Raw genomic sequence first — 19,908 nt, forward strand, 5'->3', positions numbered from 1 at the left:
GAAGGGTGTTTAATCCACTGACTGTATGGATTGCACTGCTACAGCACGGATACGATTGCATGGCTACAGGGTGTGACATTTCTAAGGCACCCTTTGCTCAAGGCTCTCACAACATCTTCTCAACAGTAAAGAATCTCTGCAAGCCACAAAACTCTGCTCTAACCTTTTTACTCAGATTTTTTTGGTGACTGACCTCATGCAAATTCAACTTCATACTTACAGTTCTACTTCCCAGCACTTCAGATGGGGAAAGGACTCTGATTTGGCTTTACTGATGGGAATTTAAGATACAGAGAGATTAAAGGATTTCCTTTCCCTAGGAACATGTTGGTGTCCTTTAGCAAATATAGCAATTAAATGTAGAGTTTTCCCATCCTACTCCAGTGACTGACCTTTCCCTTGTTTTATATGGGACAAGGAAAGCCCAGAAGGATTTTAAGCAAAGGGCAGAAGGCAGAGTGTGTATGGCATGGAAGAGGTACAATAAGGAAATGTACACCTGGGGAGGTTGGAGAACAATCTGATGGAGGAAATTCAATTAGGAGCAAACTAGTTCTTATTTTCCTAACTGGGGAATGAATTCTGCATCAAGCTGAGGTTCTGTACCCTCTGCTCCTTCAGCCTTCTCTTCTGCCCTCGGCCAGTAGCAGGTACCAGTGTCCCCTCCCAGTATGACGGACAGACTTACCCTGTCCTTGTCCCATAAAATGCCTGGGCCCAGCCCTCCTCCTTCCCTGCCACATTCCCAACCTTGCATTTCCTGCTGCCACACTCACTGCCATGGCAGAGTCGTGGCCAACAGAAGGCACTGGAAATCACTGCAGATAAATAGGAAGTTTTCTGCAGCAGAGAAGGCAGTAGAGAAATAGGAGGAATGGAGACAGCCATTCCAAAGTGAAGGTCATCCGTGAGCTGTTCTTTCCCTGCAGAATGGGACTGTCTGAGCCTGTTGGAGTGGGATCCCTCTCCCTCCCTCTGTCAGCTCCCAGTGTGCTGCTCAGCTGTTTCCTCTTGGAGTTGGTTCCTAGGGGAGTTAAGGCAAAAAATCCCAACCAAGAATGAAATAAAATAAGGATATACTGTGGGAAGGATTTAGGAGTCTGTCAGGAAGGTGGATTTGTTTCTAAGGCACTTTGTGTTCTGGTGCTGCTAATAAGAAATGAAAGCAAAGGCCTGACCATGGTGAGGGCAGCAGACAAGTTTCCAGTTGGAGGGGTCAGAAGCTGCCAGAGGAATTCTCATTCCTGCCCCTGGTGTCTCCATTGCAGAGCACAGCACTTCCAGCAGGAGCAGCATGGGCAGTGGGTGAGCCTCTCTCTGAGCTCCTGCTGCAGACACCCCCGAGTTTCCATCGGTGTTGTCTCTGCCAAGCTTCAGTGCAGTGCAGATTCTTTCCCGCAGGAGACAACAGTGCTGATTTCTTATCTCAGTGCTCAAGTACCTAAGTACAGTCTTTGCCCAAATATCCTATGACAAAATGTGAGAGTGAGATAACAGATTCCTAACCATGAGCCAAACATCGGGGAATGGAGACTGGAATGTATTTCTGACTAGTTATTTTAAAACAGGGCATCCAGTTTCATGACATGGTTACTTGGAATTTTTCAGCATCTCAAATACCATTTTCTAAACTCAAAATAATCTTCACTCAGCATCGTCATTCCCAGTCCAAGATCTTTCTGCTGTGTTTAAGGCTTTATGCTTATATTATTCACGACTGCTGAAATGCAGCCCGTACATGACATCTTAATTGCAAGTGCAGAAACTTTGTGTGAACTAATTAATAGTCCTTGAATTTCATTTTAGCACAGTTTTGTTTCACATCCATCCATTGGACTGGGCAAAATCCCTTAACACTCATATGCCTGGAGCCCCTGGACTGCCGGGGCTGCCCCTTGGCCAGCTCGTGCTGCAGCTCTGGCACACGCAGGGCTTGGCCTCTTGTGCCAGCTGTCCCAGGGCTGAGCAGACACAGAATTCCTGCCCTGAGCATCGGCACCGTGGCACGGCCGCATCGCCTCGTGCAGTCTGCGGCAGGAACCAATGATTACCATCAAGGAATCTAATTACTGAGTCATCAAATGTGCAACATGCCAAAAACTACACCAGGCAGAGTACAAATAGTCTACTCAAGTTTGACATGAGATTCAGAATTCGATTTAAAGGCTTTTTCTTTTTTTTTTAACAAAAAAAGCCCTATGTTACACTGTCCTTTGCCAAAGTCAATACCAAGTGCAGCAGTCAATTTTCCCAAATGGTTTGCTGAGACATTTAAATAGTTTGACAAAATTATCTAATTCACTTGAAAATGTTCTAACAAAATCTGACCTCATTACCAAATGTATTTATACTGGCTTTATTCAATATGGAGCACATTTTTTCAAATTCTGGAATGAAGTGTATGCTACTCCAAAAAAGTTACTTATGTTGATATTAATTTAGCTAAAAGTGGTTGGCTGAGAAATACTTCAGCATGCAGAAAGTGGGCTTGGCATGATCCAGGTTAAAATGTATATTTATTTTTTATTTCAGGTAGCAAGGGTTTATTTTAGCATTTCTTGTAGTATTTGCCATGTATCCTGTCAAACTGGGTTTCATTTTGCTCCTTGCAAAAATAGTCTATTTTGATTTGTAGCAGAGTGAGGACAGAAAAACAGCTTTTAGTATTAAATCTTGGGTGAATGCTGCACTTGGCTTGCTTTCTACTATTTTTTTAGCTGTTATTATCCAAGTCATCTAAAAATGCACTTAGTCTCATTTGTAGACTATCTCTGTAAATGGCAGTGTGGAATATTCAGTGTGATAAATTATCAGCTTTAATGAAACCGATCTGACTGAAGTTAAGTGAGTTTGAGTGGTGGCACCAGGTTTGGGATTTGCACCAGTTCAGTGCAAAGGCCCAACAAGGTCACTTTGTGTGACCTGAACACGGTCCCTGTGTGTGTGACTGAGGCTCTCTGTCACTTGTGCTGCTGTGACAAACGGCGCTTCTGTTCCCAGCAGAGCTGGGGCACTGACACATAATCACCTGATTGGGAGGGAGATGTGTCTCCAAGGGAAAGGAAAGTGAAACATTTTTAATGTTCCTGTGGTAATTTAGGTCATTTCTGCTCTGTAAACACACCAGTAAATGAAGAAGTAGTGGGATTAAGACATCTGTGATGTGTAGAGGTGGTGATTAATGAGGACTCGGAGCCAAATCTGGTGAGTCTTTAGTGTAAAGGATTTGCTCTAAATGAGGTTAGAGGGGAGGGCTCCCTTTGCCTGGGCTTCTCCCCAGCCAACTGCAGCAGCTCCAACCAGGGCCCAGACCCCCCTGAAGTGACACTGACCCCACAGAAAATCACAAGGAATGGGGTTTAAGAACTAGCAAGTGAAAAGAGACGTTTTAATCAGGGCGCTTAAACATCAGAGTTTTTGTGTGCTTGCTTCTTAGCACCTGTTATTTCAAATACCACAGGAATACTTCAGTGTAAAGAGGTCTCTGTTAAAAACTTGGTCCTTTACCTCTTTTTACATGAGGTAACACGAGGTACACAGAGCCTCCCTTCTGCTCAACACCAGATTTGAAATCCCCGATATTTTTAAGCTTGAAACTAAACATGCAGGATAAAATCTTGTCTGTTACATGGGGAAGATTCTTTCCTGTGCTATCTCCTTGAGCTGCCACGATCCAGGCCAGGTAGGAAAATACATTTGTGCTCCTAGTTCTCATTGCTTTAAGAGACAGTTAGGTGTCCTAGCCACTTATATCTGATTCTTATGAATCCTGTTCATTGATTAATTTTTAAATTAAGTTTGTGAGCTCATATAAATCAGGGGACTAAGAACTGACATGCTGTTACGATCTTTGTGGGAAAGAAACTTTTACTCTCTAGAAATACTTTGGAGAACTAAATACCTGCACAGATTTTTCTAACAGACCAAGGAGATCCATCCCTCATTCTCTGTGGATTCCATTGGAGAATACTCTTCATTTATAACAGAGTACACAAGTCAGTGGTGCAGTCTTCCCTTCAAAAGCACTAAAACCAGTAACAAGAAACAGATACCTCTGACAGCTGAAAACATTTTCAATGGAGGAAGCCAAGAACCCTTCATAATTTATCTCGGTGTTATGATCTGAGCACGCAGAAGGGGCATCAGTACATGTGTCCAGAAAGAACAATGTACAGGTGCGGCACCCACGAAACAAAGAAAACAGTGATCAAAAGCATCTGCTCCCAAATCCCAAGCCATTCATCTCATTGTAGAAAACGGGATCAGAATTCATTCATAATCATGTCCAGATAGGCTTACACAGGTTCCCCCTCCCCTCAAAGCAAAATTAGCATTAGCATAGGCTTACTTCAGCAGTTACATGCATAAGGATAATGTGGTGCTGGATCCTGGGGTGGATATTGTGTGTCCATCTGCAGAAATAGGTGAGCAGCTCTTCCATTTGGGTTTCCATGAGGGCTGGACTGGCACTCAGAAGTACTGACACCACTGCCTCTCAAAGGAGGGGCCGTGTGCCTGCCCAGAGAGACCTGTAAGAAAAACTAAGAGAGAAATCAGAGTTACAGGAGAAGGTGGGAGGTCAAAGGAGATGGTCAGAGTAACCCAGAAAGTGTTTAGGATGGATTTAGCCAGAACTCTTCTGCATTAGATTAATGATTTTAGCCATTACTGGATTTATCTATAGTTAAATTCACACTGAACATCTGTAAAGCTGTTTTTTCTCCTTTCTCCCAAATTTTGTTTTGTTTTTTAAGCAAAGCTGCTGCAGTTTGATGCAAACCATGTACACCAAACACAGGAGTTTATTATGGTGTAATAATGAAGCTGATTTAACATCTCACTCTATTGGGTAGTGTGTTCTACCTGACGACAGCAGACACCAGTACCTGTACAGAACCCACCTGGAAGCATCTTGCTGCCAGTTTGCCAGAGAATAATGACTTTAAATGACTGAAATAAGATAGACCAGCCAAGCATGCAGCACACGCCAGATAACCTGGAGTAGGCAGGCTCTGTGTTTGTGTCTTTGTCATTGATTTCCTGCCAATCACTTGAACCTAAGGCACTTCTCTTTATTTAAGTATGTTTTGATATTTCTTTGACCATATTAATAAGGCTTTTCTTTCACTCCAAAATACCTTTTCCTGCTAGATTGTAAGCAAGAATAACTTTTCAAATCTCCCTCATGTGTAGTGACTTCCACTGCAGCGATTTATCAGCTTCATTTCAGAGGTTATTGAACAAACCTTTATTAATACAAACATCCCTTGGAGTGGCACAGTGCCCACAGTGATCCCTATGAGGAACTGCTCTGCAGAAATTGCACATCTCAGGTCAGAACAATGTAGAGATACTCATTTGACACAGAATAAGTGTGTGTGTGTTTTGTGGGCTTGTGTGGATGATGAAATGCGTGACAAACGCTGAGTTATGTTCTGTGCCCCACTCAGACTTGCACATGTGTTTGTTAGAGCAGCCAGGGAGTATTTCAGTGTGTCAGGAAGCCCCTCTGGGCCCAGGAGCAGGCCCACACAGAAAACCCCTGAGTGCACGAGGAGAGGACTCTCAGGGCTCCTTTGTGATTCTGAACATGAAATTGCCTTTGTATCACTGTTACTGATATCACTAAAATATTCTAAAGCAATTAAATTATTTATGACTCGTCAGTCACATGAAAGTTCCTGTGGATAGGGTTCTCCACAATATTTATGCAGCCCCTCTTACTCCTTAGAGCTGAGCAGCTCCTGCTCTTGTGGACTTGGCTCAGAGTGTGGTTGAGTAAAGGTGCAGAACTGGATCCAGGAAATCCAGGGCAGCATTTTGAGTGAAAATCAGTATTTTGTGTTTGTCTAACAGCCAGAAAAAGGCTGCCATCCCTCGGCACTGCTTTCAGGATGCCACACCCGGGTGTGTCACAGGCTGCAGCTGCAGCAGAGCAGGGACAGAGCCTCTGGCCATGCCTTGGGAAAGCCAAGAGATGGGGTTGTACCTTGGAGTCACAGCCCTGTGGCACAGCCCCGGGACGTGGGGCTCAAGGTTTATAGGAAAAGGTAGGAGATGCAGTGATGCCCAGCAAGGTGATCTGTGTTGAAGGATTTATTATATATCAGGGAGAGGCGGGGAAGAGGGGAAAGGAAGAAAGAGGGAGAGAAGGAAAAGATTCCTTGCATTCCAGAAATGTAGCCAGAGGCACCTGGCAGTGATTAGTGCAAAGGTTCACCAAACTTCAGATAGAGTCTGTCTTACAAAAAAGTCCAAAAGAGTGAACGGTGTAACTGTTTCCTGAGCATGTGCTGACAGAAATTCCCCTAGGGCAAGACCCAGAACAGAAACACGTGGCCAGAGATTGGGCTCTATCCAGGGACCTGATTAGCAGAGCTTTACACATCATTTTTAATATTATGGGAAGAGATGAAAATCCGTGTTAACTTTTTTTTCCATAAAAAAAAAAATCTCCTGGTCCTGGAACTGAATTGGACTTTCTCACAATATCAGTGACTATAAATGCTTGGGGGAGAGATTTTATGAATGAACTGCTTGGTGTGCTGGGTTTTAAGGGAGAACCTCATCTCATGGAAACCCTCAGTTCCTGTAAGTGCTGCACTTCAGATAAAATGGGGGGAGCTGCTTTGGTTTGTGCTTCTTACTCTGCTGCTTTATTTGCTATTTTTCTTCAGGTTAATCCGAGTTAAAACATGATTCTCAAAAATCATGATTATTCGATCTGGCAGTACTGCCGTGCATGGAACTGTTACAGAACGGTTTTATAACCCAAAATATACAAAAAATGATTTGACATAAAGGACAGATGTTTTTCAGCCTGGATTTGGTCCCATTTCCACTGAACTCAATGGGATATGGGTTGAGGTTCTTTGTCTAGCTGAGGAATCTGCCAATCAAGCCATCATGCCATTAAAAAAAACCAAATCCAGACAGTTTTCATATGGGAAACATCCCTGTCTTAAATATTTCCATTTGCAGTTATACTGCATTCCTATTTACAATTCAAAAATCTTAGTTTAAATGTAATTTCATTATTTTTCAATTTTCAGTTCTACTCAATATTTACTAAGTATGCTGTATGTATGCTTGGCAGTCAAGGTCTAGTCAAGCTTTCTTACCTTGAAAGGAGTTTTTAAATTTCTTACTCTGTTTATTTATGCTGAAAGAGGTATTGAACAAAGACTAAAGCAGAGGGCAAATCTGTTTCTTCCTCAGACTAAGCACTGTGGATATATAGAAAACACCTATCCAGACACTGTGATGGAAATCTCAGAACAATCCATGTCCATCTGTATTTATTTCTTTTTGTTCTTTATGTTGCACTGATATTGAAACAAGAGATTTGGTGTGCATTGGGAGAATACAGAGCTCCTTAAACATCCCAGCCTGCCTGGGGAGGCTGAGAGTGCAGACAGGATCAATAATTCCAAAGCAAAGCCATGGTACCTGTAGCCTTCAGGAGGGTTTTCTGTAGGTCACTGACAGCTCGTGGCATACACAGGTAGTTCCCTCAGACAGCCTTACCCACAATTTAATATAAACTTCTGCCATCCAAAATATTTTGTTAAAGCATGATCACAAAGTAAGTTTATATAATTTTTTTTACTGGGATTTGTTTGAGATGCCTAAGGTTGCACTTAGAAAGGGAGAGGAAGATCAATTTTTTCTGCGTTTTGACTTTTAATTTCTCTTTTAAAAAGTTCTCCTGTTAGGACCAAGATTTCTGAGCATTCCCATTGACGTGAGTGACAAATGCCTTCCAGTGGAACTGAGGAACTGGTTTGTTGTCCATGACTGACACTTGGTTTCATGATTCTGTGTGGGTAGAATCCTACTTGACTGCAAGAGTTCCTGTGGGAAGGGCGGTGGAGCTGGGCATTTTCAGTCAGTTTGGTGCAGAAATGTGCACAGTGCCACAGACAAGGAGGTTACTGAGTTAGGCTTGGTTATTCACAAAGTTTCCTTTTGGTTTTGTGTATGAATCACATAAGATTTTTCCGAGTCCTCCTTTTCCTTGATTTCCTGCTGATGCCTCCTCAGAGGAAGCACTGGCCCTGCAATCCCACCTGAAATCCCAGCTCCCTCAGACAGGAATTCCATCTCCAGCTCCATCCTCCAGTGGTGCTCCAGGGGGAGCTGGAAAAGGCCCCCAGTACGTGGTCAGTCACCCTGAGCTGTGTGGTGAGGGAAGAGAGCAGAATTCCTCCCTGCCTCCACGGGCGATCACTTTACATCCTGAAGCACAAGATGTGATTACCCCTCGCTTAGCATGGAAATGTTGGTTTTGGCCATTAAATTATTCAGTCCCTTTGTAAAAAAATAGGTATTTTGTTTGATTCTGTGGCTCCTGTGGCTGTGAATGGCACAGGCCAGGGCATGCTGTGTGAGCAAAATGTTCCTTTTGTTTCCAGCCAAGCTCCTTCTCTCCGTGGTGCGTGTCCTGTTGCTCCTGTGTCTTGGACGGGGTGGAGGGGAGGCTCCCCCATCACACCCTTGTATGGCCCTCAACAGAAATATTCCACAAAGCCAGGAGCCCTGAAATGTAATGAATTAAGGAAGGATATGGATTTTTTTTTCGTGCCTGTGAGAGTATTTATATCTCCTTATATATAGTTATATATAGGCACAGATATATATTAAAAGGCCCCAAAGGACCTGCAAATTTACTGAATTATGCAAGTTACAATTAAGGTAAAATATATGGTGTATATTTATTATTACTATCCAAACCAAAGCAAACTGTGGTTGTAGTACAGTATTAACAGGAAATGTGCAGGCTATTAGTTATTGAAACACACATGCCTGAGCTACTGCCTGGGAATTTTAGTGTATCCAGCTGAGTCCCTGCTGTAAGTCTTCCAGTGTTTCACCTTCCACACAGAAGGCATCACCTTTTAGGCTCTAATGCATTTATCTGTTTAATTTGTATCAGGAGTGATTCCTCCTCTTTCAACAACCTGAGTCTCACAGCAACCTAATTAGTAGGCAGATATTTAGGAGAGAATTTAAAACACGGCACTGGCGACTGGACAGTTCCGCTGATGAAAATCTCCCCTTGAGTGTGCCAGAGCACATTCACACATGCACACACAGACACAGGGTAATATTTTAGAGACCAGCTTGAGCTGCAGGGATGTGATGAATATTTTAAGGACACAGATCCCCATGATGGCCACTTGTGCTAACATAGCCAGATTTTTCTGCTGAGCAAAGTTCTTTGCTAGCTGAAAACTGTGCCTTAACTTCCAGGAAACATTCTAAATTCCCTGTTGGGAGAGCCCGAGCAGAACATAGCAGGTTTTTACGGTGAAGTGCTCAACTCTGTGAAGCTCCCTTGACATAGAGGAGGCAGCGGTGCTCAAGTGTTCCCCGGAGCTGTCAGGGTTTCAGCTCAGGTTCCTGCTCCTAGGATACGGCTGCCCACAGCCAGCAATGTTTGCTGCAGCCCCGGGCAGCCGTGCAGCTCCACACGCTGCTCAGCATTCCCAGCCTGGCAGGTCACCTCAGCACCCTCAAACACTCAGCTCAAGGGTTTCGAGGCACAAACCCATAGGAGAAACAGGAATTGCAAGAGTGTGAGCGGGGACAAGCACTGCTTTAAAAATAACAATAAAAACTTAAATTCTTCTCCCGTGGTTAAGATTTAAGTAGCCTCTGGGAGTAGTTAAACTGGGTAGGGAGGCTGGGATTTTCAGTATTCCCACAGCTGGATACCTAAGTGTACCATTTTTGTTCGACAAGCAGCATGATTGCACAGAATTTAGAAACACGACGGCCCGTCCCAACAAAGCTCTCGGAGCAGCCCGGCAGGTCTCTATGGGGTGCTGCGTTTCCCAGCAGTAGCCAGGACAAGACATTCCAAGAGCAGGCAGAGGAAACCCAACACAGGCAGTTGCAGAGGACTCGCTCCCCAGAAGCATTTCCCTCCCCTATTCAGAGTGGTTTCTGGCTCATCCCGGCATTGGAGGTTTTAGTACATCTTTCGTTTCTCTTTTAAATGCGTGTGTGGTCATTACCCGTATAAATGTCACTATCACGAGCTCTTTTAGCTATCATCTTTCCAAAGAAAACATCTGCAATCTTTTTAATCTCCTTTCGGATACAAGCATCTCCAGGCTCCCAAGGGCTCTGCAGGCGCGTGGAGGGCAATGTCCGTGTCCGTGTGCCCGGGCGGTGTCCGTGTCCCCATGTCCCGTGTGCCGGGCGGTGCCGCGGCAGCCCTGTAGGGAGCGGCCCTTCTTTCGGCCGCAGGGAGTGCGGCTCACCACAGCTCCCCGAGTGCAGCCGCGGCCCCACGGAGCCCTTGGAGGAAAAGCTGCGGCCGCAGGGGAGCTGCCGCTGGGTTTGGCTGCTGCTGCTCCGATGAACGCGGTGTTTCCCCTGCCTCTGCTCCTGAGCAGCGCGGGCTCCAGAGAGGGTTCGGTCCCTGACCTGAGCACTGGTGGCCCCGGCACCCCCCGCTCCCTTTTTGGCTCCTCTGCAGCCCCAGGCGTTTTCCAAACCAGAACAAACAGGATATTTTTCTCCTTACCTGTTGGCTCCTTTAATTCGACAGTAGCTCTCGTTGTTTTACATATTACTGATCTGCACTTACTGCAGGGGTTATCTTTCTCTCAAAAATCGTTTCCAGTTCTTGCTATTTGACTTGAAAATATCATTGCCTTCATCCATTTAACAACACTAGTTTAATTCCTCAGTTTAGTTTGGGGAGATTCAGTCTTTGTGGTTTGTATTACAGGTCTTGCTTCCTATTTTGGGAGATGGAATTATCTGAGCATAGGATGGGCTTGCATTGGTTGATTTAAGCCCCTTCTAATATTTAGAGCATCACTGTGACAGCTTTTGGCAGCATTCCTGTGCCTCTCATGTTAAGTTTGGTTAAGCTGTTGTCACCATTTATTCACAGTTCCTCTCTGTGTACCTCGTGCACACTCCATATAGTGCTTAGCCCTCACTGAGCACAGCCTCGCTCCCAAGGTCCGTCCAGCTGCTCCAAGAAGCCGTGTGAAATGATGGTTTGTGGTGTTTGAACAGCTTGTGCAGGGCTAGAGGAAGACACCAGTGAGAGATTGAAGTTTTTATTTAGTTGATTTTTGTCTGCCTCCAACAGTTTGTGCTCAGTATTTTTTTTCCAGCTTGGTGACATCTATTACAGCCTGCAGAGGTTGTTTTATTTTTTTGCTCAGTTGTGTAGCTGGGACGTTTCCACAGGTGGATTTTGCAGCTTCTGAAGGTTCTGGTGCTGCTCAGAGAAACCCCTCTAAGGTTTAGCAGAAGCTCTGGAGGCAGCAGAGGTTTACTGAGAGCTCCCCACGCTGCAGGTGCTGTTTGAGAGGGCACCCCTGGGCCGTGGAGCACAGGGCCCTCGTCACAGCCATGCGAGATCCACTCTGCTCATCTGCAGAGTCAAACCCCTGCTCTTTTCTCTTGGCTGCAGCCTGCCCTCTTACAGCTTTACCCCCTTGAGCTGTGGAGTCACTTAAACAATTTACTTACATTTACTCATTCTGGCTACATTTTCCACTTCTGTTTCTGCACATGTATCTCAGCTCACAGAATTCTAGCTCAAACTGAGCTGAGTTTAAGTTGCTCACTGAGGAGTGGTGTCATTTTGATCCTGTCATTACAGCAAGTGCAGGAAGTCGGTGTAAAGGAACAGAATTCCTTGTCTAACTCTCTTGCCTCCTAGCAAATACCTGAAGGCAGCACTGCCTTGTTCATTTTTGCAATATAAATATTAATATAATATAAATATAACAATATGGAAACATAAATATAAACCAGACTTCTCTATAGTTTGGCTATTATGGAAACAGTTCATTCAAGTATTTCATTTTGCCATATTATGATGCGATATGTGAAGTTTTTCTGTATTTTCTTTTTCTAGGCTTGCTCCCAACATAATCTCTCCACTTGTCAGCCCCCTGAAAGCTTTAGTTCCACCCTCCCTCTTGCAGAAACACGGCTCTCCATCATCCCACAGCCAGTCACCCAACGGGCAGCAGTTCTCCGGGATACCAAATGCACCCTACGCCCCATTTCCCAACCAGTCTGTACAGCAGGGATCTCAAGGTAATGCTTCCCTCTTTTTTATTTTTTGCAGCTTTTCTAATTTCTAGCTGGAGAGAAAGAATTTATTTTTCTTTTTCATATTTGGCTAATACTGTCAGCATTTCAGTGGGAACTCCAGTTTTTAAACTGGATTGATGTCCATACAGATGGAAATTTCCAGACAGGTCCATGCTGTGATATTCATCATAATGGGGAAAGCTGTCCCAAGAGCAGATTTATTGCATTTGCTCAGGTCCTGCAGGAGAAGGCTGCTGGCCATGCACCCCCCTGACTGCTCATCCAGCCTGGAGAGTGACCCTGCAAGAGCCACCCTGTCCCAAAATACCTGGGCACACCTTGGCAGTGTCCTGCTCAGTCCACTCATAGTGATGCACAAGACATGGAATTAGACAAAAAACACATTTTTTCATTTGTTATTTGAAAGTTCAGCTTGCTTTATGTTATGCAATAACATGTAAATATACACTCTGTACAACTGTAGAGTGCACGTGGGATTGAGGGCAGCAATGGGAGGAGTAAGCTGCTGTCCCACAGCTTAATTTAAAACATTTTTTGTTCTGAATTACTCAGCCTTTTTAATTGCGATCTTACATACCTATTCTGGAGTTCTGCTGTGGGAACTAATGAATATTCCTGAAATTTTTGAGGCACAAATTAGCATGAGATATTATTATCACAGACTCTTCCAGTACCAGGAGCTCGCATATTTCACAAATCTGTTATGCAATCCAGATGGCGAGCTGCTAAAATGTGGTAAATATTCCCAATAAAGAAGTGTGCAGGACATGTGTCTGCTTGCAAGAGCCTGAGCACAAACCCTGAGCAGTTCCCAGCTGGGATGGCCTTGGGTGTCCCCACAGCTCCCTCTGCCCCTCATTCTCTGAGCTTTTGCTCTTTGGTTGGACAGGCTTAGTCTGAGAAGTTAAAGCGTATTATATTTAATGATTTGTGCTGAAGGAAAAACTAACTCAACCTGATGCTCAACAGATTATTCAATTTAAAAAGATTAACTCTGTAAGGGAGAAGTGGCAGATTTATGATAGCCTATAATGATCTATGATTATGTTGCTATAATGAGCTAAATAACTACAAGCCACAAGAGGAAAGTTTAGCAGCTCATTACTACGGCAGAAACAAATGCATAGACAGAACAAGTTTTGAACCACTTAAATAAATTGACTTTATTCCTTAAGAAAACCACATTTCCTTTTGAATGAATTGTTGCTTTCTAAGTGTTATGTCATGTGGTTTTGAAAAAGCAATAATTTTCCACTTTGGCCAAATGCTGAAGTATTATTATAAATTAATTATGGAAATGGTCATTCCAAAATCAGTTTTGATTAGCAGCCTTTGAAACCAATTATCTGTAACCTGTACTTAGCTGTACTTGCCCTACTTTTTTTGCCTCTCAGTTCATTAATAGCACGTTTTTCTAATGGAATCTGTAATAATTTGGGAGTTTTGAATTTTTGCCAAGGAAAGGTACACCACATAAACCTAACGTAGAACCAGGCATCTGCACAGAAGCACACAAACAGTGTGGATGTGGAATTTTAAGGAGACGGCAGCTTTGTCAGGCTGGTAGCAGAAATATTGATAATGAAAGAACAAGCTGACATTATTTATATGTTTTAACCTAGCTGTAGTAAGATCACATGGAAATCATTACATGCTGAAAGAATCTGGCAGGCAGTGGAATCCTGTAGTTATTTATACCTGACATGATTTCTTGTCAGAAATTTTATGGAATTTGAAACGCGGAGATTTATTTGCAAATACATGTAAATGACACGACATAACAAGATGGCATTTAATAGGCATATTCCAATTATTTGCTCATTACATCATTCATTTTAAAGCTGCTTGAAGTTTTCTAGGCTGTGCTTTAGAGAAGCAGAGGCAGCCAGTGCACTGTGTGAAGTGGCTAAGTGCAGCTTTTCTGCCACAAATTATTTCAAAGAAAAATTTTAACTAAATGTTATGTTTGGAACTCAGTTTATTCCTTTATGAACTGTTATATTTCTACGTCTACTGTACATAAAACATTTAACAGTGATCATTTAAACTGACAGGGCTTTTAGTAAATTCTTCACTTGAAAATAACCTCAGAAAATTCTTGATTTAAATCAAAACTGAAGGAGAACCTGAAATCCATGTGGCAAAAAAAATATTGGTGAAACACTTATTGCCAAGTTGGTACTACAGATTTGCACTCTAGAAGGAGCAGGGATGTCTGCACTGGAGCAGCCTTCGCTTACTTTGTATTTTAACCCCTGAAGGGAGTCTTTTTTAGGAACTAGTAAAAAATGCTCCCTGTTTGTTTTACTCTAATCAACCGTATGTGGTTGTTAACTGAACGCTTGGGATTTTAATCATATTTTAGTTCCCCACATTTTCTCAGTGAAGCATTTGACAAAATCTAAAGGAACCACAACTAAATGCAATGAACCCAAAGGGTCAAAATTCCCATTTTTAGTGTCCTGCTTTGTGTTCCTGCTGCACCCTTTCCCTCCCTCACTCCATGGTTTTTCTTTAGTTTCATCTCTGCATTTATCCCCCCTCACAGGCACGTTAGAACAGGGAAGGGGCACTGCTCTGTGCTTTGTCTGTGGAGCACTTGGCAGAAATCAGGAGCTGCTGAACTCAGCAGTGCAGTAGCGCTGGGATTTTCCTACAGCCCTCTCTTCACTGGGTGGTTCCAGGAACACTTTTTCCTCTGCCTTCTCAGATTATCTCACACTGCTGCTGAGGGATAAACACTGCAATCCAGAAGAGGATTTCATTGCTTGTGGCAACTCTTTTCCAGACTCTGATTCTGAGGCAGTTCTCTGCTTCAGGTATTTCCAGACAGTGTAACTTAAAACACTTCAAAATAACCTTTCCCCACAGGTCTTGGGAAAACCCTGGATCTGACTAGTTTCAATCCAGTTCTGTCATGCTTGGCTGCTCTCTGCTTTTCTAAGCCACTGTGCCAGCTCTGCAGATCATGGAGATTTTTAATTGATATAACAAAGGCAAGCCTGGGAGCACAAGGGGAGGACAGCAGTTAAAGGGATAGAGAAAATACACGTCATCCCTTCCCTGGGAGTGATGTCTATAGCAGACATTCTGGAAAAAGCTCTTTTTTTCCTCTCTCTAGCAATGCATCTAAATGCTCTCTGCAACCAGTTGTGCCTCTGTTGAAGCCAAGTGTCTCTTTCTTTCACTGCTCATCTCAAAAGGATGTATTTTTAGAAGGCTTACAGCAAGGAGTTTGTGTTTTGTAAACAGAAAGTCAGGATAATTATCAAAGCCGATCAATAATGCCCTGTACCTAAAACCACATCAAAAGAGGGCTGTGCTGCCTCTCACAAGAGCTCCTTGGTTCTTTGAGCCAGACTCTCCAGGCAGTAAACAGAGGTGGCTGCCTGTTTATTCCAAGGAAGGACATGCATCATTTAATGCTCAGCTTTCCAAATTTTGGGGCTGCCTTCTCCACAGCAGCAAATATGAGCAGCCGTGGTACAGAGTGTGTAGTGTCTTTATCTAAGAGCCATCCATGAGGGCTTGACTAATCATGGATATCAACACTTCAGGTATTTTGTAGTGGATCATAAGTTCTCAAGAAATGACTCATCTAATCCTTGCCGATTCTGCCAAAGCACCTATTGAACTGGGAAGCTTCAGAGCAAATCTTCCACCACTCAAGGAGTTTATTGCATTTACTCAAGAATTGCCTCACTTGGCCTTACTTATTGCCACCTTAGGAAATCCAGAGTGACCAGACCCCGAGCTTTGCCTGGTGCTGTCTGCTTGGTCAGACTTTGGTATGGGGGGAAAACAGAGAGGAGTGGGAGATCAGACTGAACAGTGCAGGAATTGTAAGGGACACGTTCACCCCACACAGCCCCAGGTGCTCTGGGGATGGGCACAGGGATTTAATTCCTGAGCAAACAGAAGAAGAGCAGCACGGGCAGCCCAGCAGGGCGGGACTCTGCTGTGAGTGGGGCCGAGTGTCAGCTGGAAACGGGGAAATGTGGCTGTGGCTGGGATTCACTGAACTGCCCCAGCTTCTGCAGGAGCTCCTGAGGAAATGGCTCAGTCGGAGTAAGACCAAGGGAGGAAAGACAACAGCTCCGTATTTTTCCTGGCAATTAGAGGAAAATCCTGAAGCACATTCTGCTAGACTTTAACTATAATTTGGTTGACTTCAGTTGCATTTAAGGGAAGGAGAGTCGTTTCAGAGAAGGTAGGAAAAGGGGTAGCTGATAGGAATGTGCAGTTAGTGTGCAATGCACCTGGAATAAGGAAGAGCCTACTGAGGCAGGAGGAAGGAAGAGAATTAAATCAGGCCATGGTTGGTTTAAATATCATGACATACTTTGAGATCATCCTTTTGGGAACAAATTACAATTTTTTAAGATGTTGGGAACAACTTCTAAATTGCAAAATTCCTTCCTTAGCAATTAATTTGTCCTTTACTGTTAAATACCTTCTTTTGTTGTCTACAACTCATTCACAACTTCCAGTGGCAAAACCCAAACTGCTGGGTACTGATAATACAATTCTTAGGGGAAAAAACCCAGGATCTAAGAAGTTTTGGGTATGTGGAGGGTGAAAGTCAAACATGCTTCAAAAGCAGAATGACTGAGGCAAGCAGAGACCATACAGATCTCTCTCAGCACTCTCCAGAAGCAGAAGAGCCTCTGGTTGAACTCAGTCTTCACCTGACACCATCTGGAGTCAGTCCTGCACTTCTAGGTCAATTCTACCTGCACACTGTGGCCCCCTGTGTCCAGTGAAAGGGGATTCCTTTGAATCAAGAGCAGTCTGGGAAAGAAGTTTGAGGAACCTGTGAAGGTTTTTTGGATAAACAACGCTGTCTCACAGCACACACTGGATGGGAAAAGACTTTACTTAACTGAGAACAAAGCAGTGCTATTCATTTAAATACTGCATTATTGTATTTAAATTAACAGTGATTCGTCACAGAGACATTCCCTTAGGAGCTGAGCATCCTGGACCTGATCCAGTGGAGGGCTCCCTGCTTAGCTTGGAAACGTGTGCTGTGACTGTGTTCAGCTGATCTGTGGCTTGAAATGAAGCCCATCCTTGAGATTTTTGCTTGATGGGGATCCCAGTCCACAGCACCTTGTGGGACTGAGTCTGATGGGGCTCTTCTGTTAACTGCACTTTCTAGAACAGGACAATCATTTTTCCAAAGTTAAAACTGAGGAAATAAACCCCCCCAACAGTAATGAAATGCTGTGACAGAAGTGGAGGTGGTACCATTGCAGCAGGATTGAATTGTGTGCAATATCTGCTTTCAGGTTACCAAGGCAGCTTTCACTCCATACAAAACTGTTTCCACTACGGAGATTGCTACAGAACAATGGAGCAGTCTGTCAGCAGTGATGTGCTCACAGGGGACTCCCACTGCTTCAATCCTCTGAGGCAGAATGGCTATCACATACTCAACGCACCTTTAGCTGCAACAGGTAATTTATTCCACCCATAAGGAATTATCCAAATGATATTTGTAGCAGGAGAGGCAAAGAACACATTTTATATTCAGTGTTATGACAAAAACATGTTTGTGTAAAAAATAGCCCTGAAATTCATTTTCATCTATAAAAAACCCAGAAGGAAAGCTTTTTTTTATTATTTTTAATCCTGCTGTATTTGATAGACAAAGTCTCTTCCATTCTCTGGATGCCACAGGCAACACCCACCTTCAGGAGAGCTGACAAGGCACTGCCCACATTTTTGGTGTGATCTGTTCATTGCACATCTCAGGTGTGCTCAAGCAGGATTTTATAATCAGGTCAAACTTATAATGGCTGCATTACTTTAGCAGTGCAGTCTTGCAGTGGTTTTTTTTTCTTTTTAAATTTAGGAATTGACAAAATTGCTGAAATCAAACAAAAAGTGAGTATTGTCAAGCCATAAAACAACCATTTGCTGCAATCTTTACTTACACATCTCCAAGAAAGTTCTCTCCATGCCTGCACTCAGAAGGGCACCTCGGTTAAGAAGGATACTGAAAACATATGTTTAAATGCTTTTTGAATTGGGGCCTGAGTCGGACCACAAAATTAAAGTTGACTTTCCTGTTTGTTTTGTATTAAAGGAGACTCTGTTCAGAGCAAGTGTGCATGCATTTGTCTGCTGTTCCATTCTGGGAAGTGCATGCATCAGTAACCAACACAAGGGAAACATTTAAGATGAAGTTTCAATTCAACTTTGAATTCTTTAGTGTTACTCATAAGTTTGATATTACTAAAACATAGGGGTTTTTCATGTTAACATCAAATTTCAAGCTTAGATTGACAGCCTGCAGTATTTAAAGAACAGACTAAATAAACTTTCCAAAAGAAATTGTAGCAGTAAAGAATAATACTGTGGCAAGACACCAACTTCAACAACAGTTGATTTTTCTGTCTGGACCTAAACTATCATGAAATGTTTCTGTTTAGTATTTTTGTTTTTAGAGTGGTTATTGAGGCATGCAAATACTTAAAAGGCTGAAACATAAACATGTATGAAATATATAAATCTCATCTCATCTTTTAGTGTGTAAAATAGAACCATTCAGGTTTGCAAGATTCATCAAGGCTACACATTAATTTTTTTCAGGCTTTTATAGCATCATTAATATTAAATGAGATCTCATCTCGCAGGAATGCCAAATGTGACTGGCAAACAGCTGTTCCATGAATCACATTAACAGTCAATAAATTTTTATTTTCTGTGCAGGACTTTGGATAGTTTACTCGATCTGGAATCTAATAATGATTTCTGGGGTGTATGCTTATCTTGGGTTTTATCCATCTGTGGTTGTGTATCCGCCCTGTATACAGGCTCATCAAATAGAAATTAGCATAACATAAACACTCACAAAACTTATCAAAATAGTGCTCACTCCACTTGGCCCGACACAGATAAACATGCCGAGGTCATCCTCCAGAACCTCTGGACATTCACTGTGTGCCAGATCCCTGCAGACTGCAGAATCTGACCTGTAAACCAACAGTAAATTAACAAGTCGTAGGAAAATGCAGAGATGTAAGTAGAGAATTTGATCTCAAATAATAAAAGCATCCCTAACAGCAGCATAGCCCCAATGAAGTGGACAGGTTTTCCTGCAGCCAGCACTGGCTGTGCAGGATGCAGGATCCAGCCTGGCTGCGGGCGTGGTGCCACTCAGCCCTGAGGCCCCTGGGCAGTTTGGCTCAGCCCCCCAGGCACACCTGCCTGCAGAGCTGTGGGCAGGTGGAAAAGATGAGGGGGAGGTAAAGAGAAGGAACCGCCTCATTTTCCACCAAGGCACAGAAAAAGTCACTTCCCCATGGCCCCACAGAGCCCTCCGTGGGGCAGAGGATGGAGCCAGGTTGGTGCTTCAGCCACCAGGATCAGCCATCCCCAGTGGAGTCCCCACTGTGGAAGGGCTCGGCTTTCTGTGTCAGGCACAGAATTTGCTAAAACTGTTCCATGTGCTCCCTCAGCTCTCCTGCTGCTTAGTCCACTTGTGGAAGGTGGGCTCTGGGGTCCCTGGGGGCTCAGGGCAAGGGTCAGAACACTGTGCTGAAGTTCACACAGATGCTTTTCTAAAGACCCAGCCCAAATCAGTTGGTATAAAGGAAACCAGAATATGTATAAAGGATGATGCTAAGGGGGTGAACACAGCAGAGGGGCAGTGAGGAGGAGCTGGACTGCAGTAAAATGAACAAATGCATGTGGGCCTTGACTGGCCAGTTGCAAAAGGAGGCTGTAGTGGGTCATACTAGAAATTTTCATGTCCTTTGGGGAGGCAATAAATCTTCCTTTTAGACTCCCTGGCACTCCAGGTGCCAT

General features: G+C 43.6%; 1 protein-coding gene and 1 long non-coding RNA gene across 10 annotated transcripts in view; one reads left to right on the plus strand and one right to left on the minus strand.

The window, feature by feature from the left end:
* Positions 1-19,908, plus strand: part of GLIS1 (GLIS family zinc finger 1) — a 177,986-nt gene that overhangs the window by 156,939 nt on the left and 1,139 nt on the right. For all 6 annotated transcript variants that reach the window (XM_063407056.1, XM_063407057.1, XM_063407059.1 and 3 more), the window contains 2 exons: positions 11,891-12,075; positions 17,385-17,552. In XM_063407056.1, coding sequence (XP_063263126.1) covers positions 11,891-12,075; positions 17,385-17,552 — 353 coding nt within the window. The remainder of the gene's footprint in view (positions 1-11,890; positions 12,076-17,384; positions 17,553-19,908) is intronic.
* The window catches only part of LOC134555462 (uncharacterized), a 65,329-nt gene that overhangs the window by 16,773 nt on the left and 28,648 nt on the right, over positions 1-19,908 (minus strand). For all 4 annotated transcript variants that reach the window (XR_010081430.1, XR_010081431.1, XR_010081432.1 and 1 more), the window contains one exon: positions 4,349-4,541. This is a non-coding gene — a long non-coding RNA (uncharacterized LOC134555462). The remainder of the gene's footprint in view (positions 1-4,348; positions 4,542-19,908) is intronic.

This window comes from Prinia subflava, chromosome 10, assembly GCF_021018805.1.
Source record: "Prinia subflava isolate CZ2003 ecotype Zambia chromosome 10, Cam_Psub_1.2, whole genome shotgun sequence".
Taxonomy (NCBI): domain Eukaryota; kingdom Metazoa; phylum Chordata; class Aves; order Passeriformes; family Cisticolidae; genus Prinia; species Prinia subflava.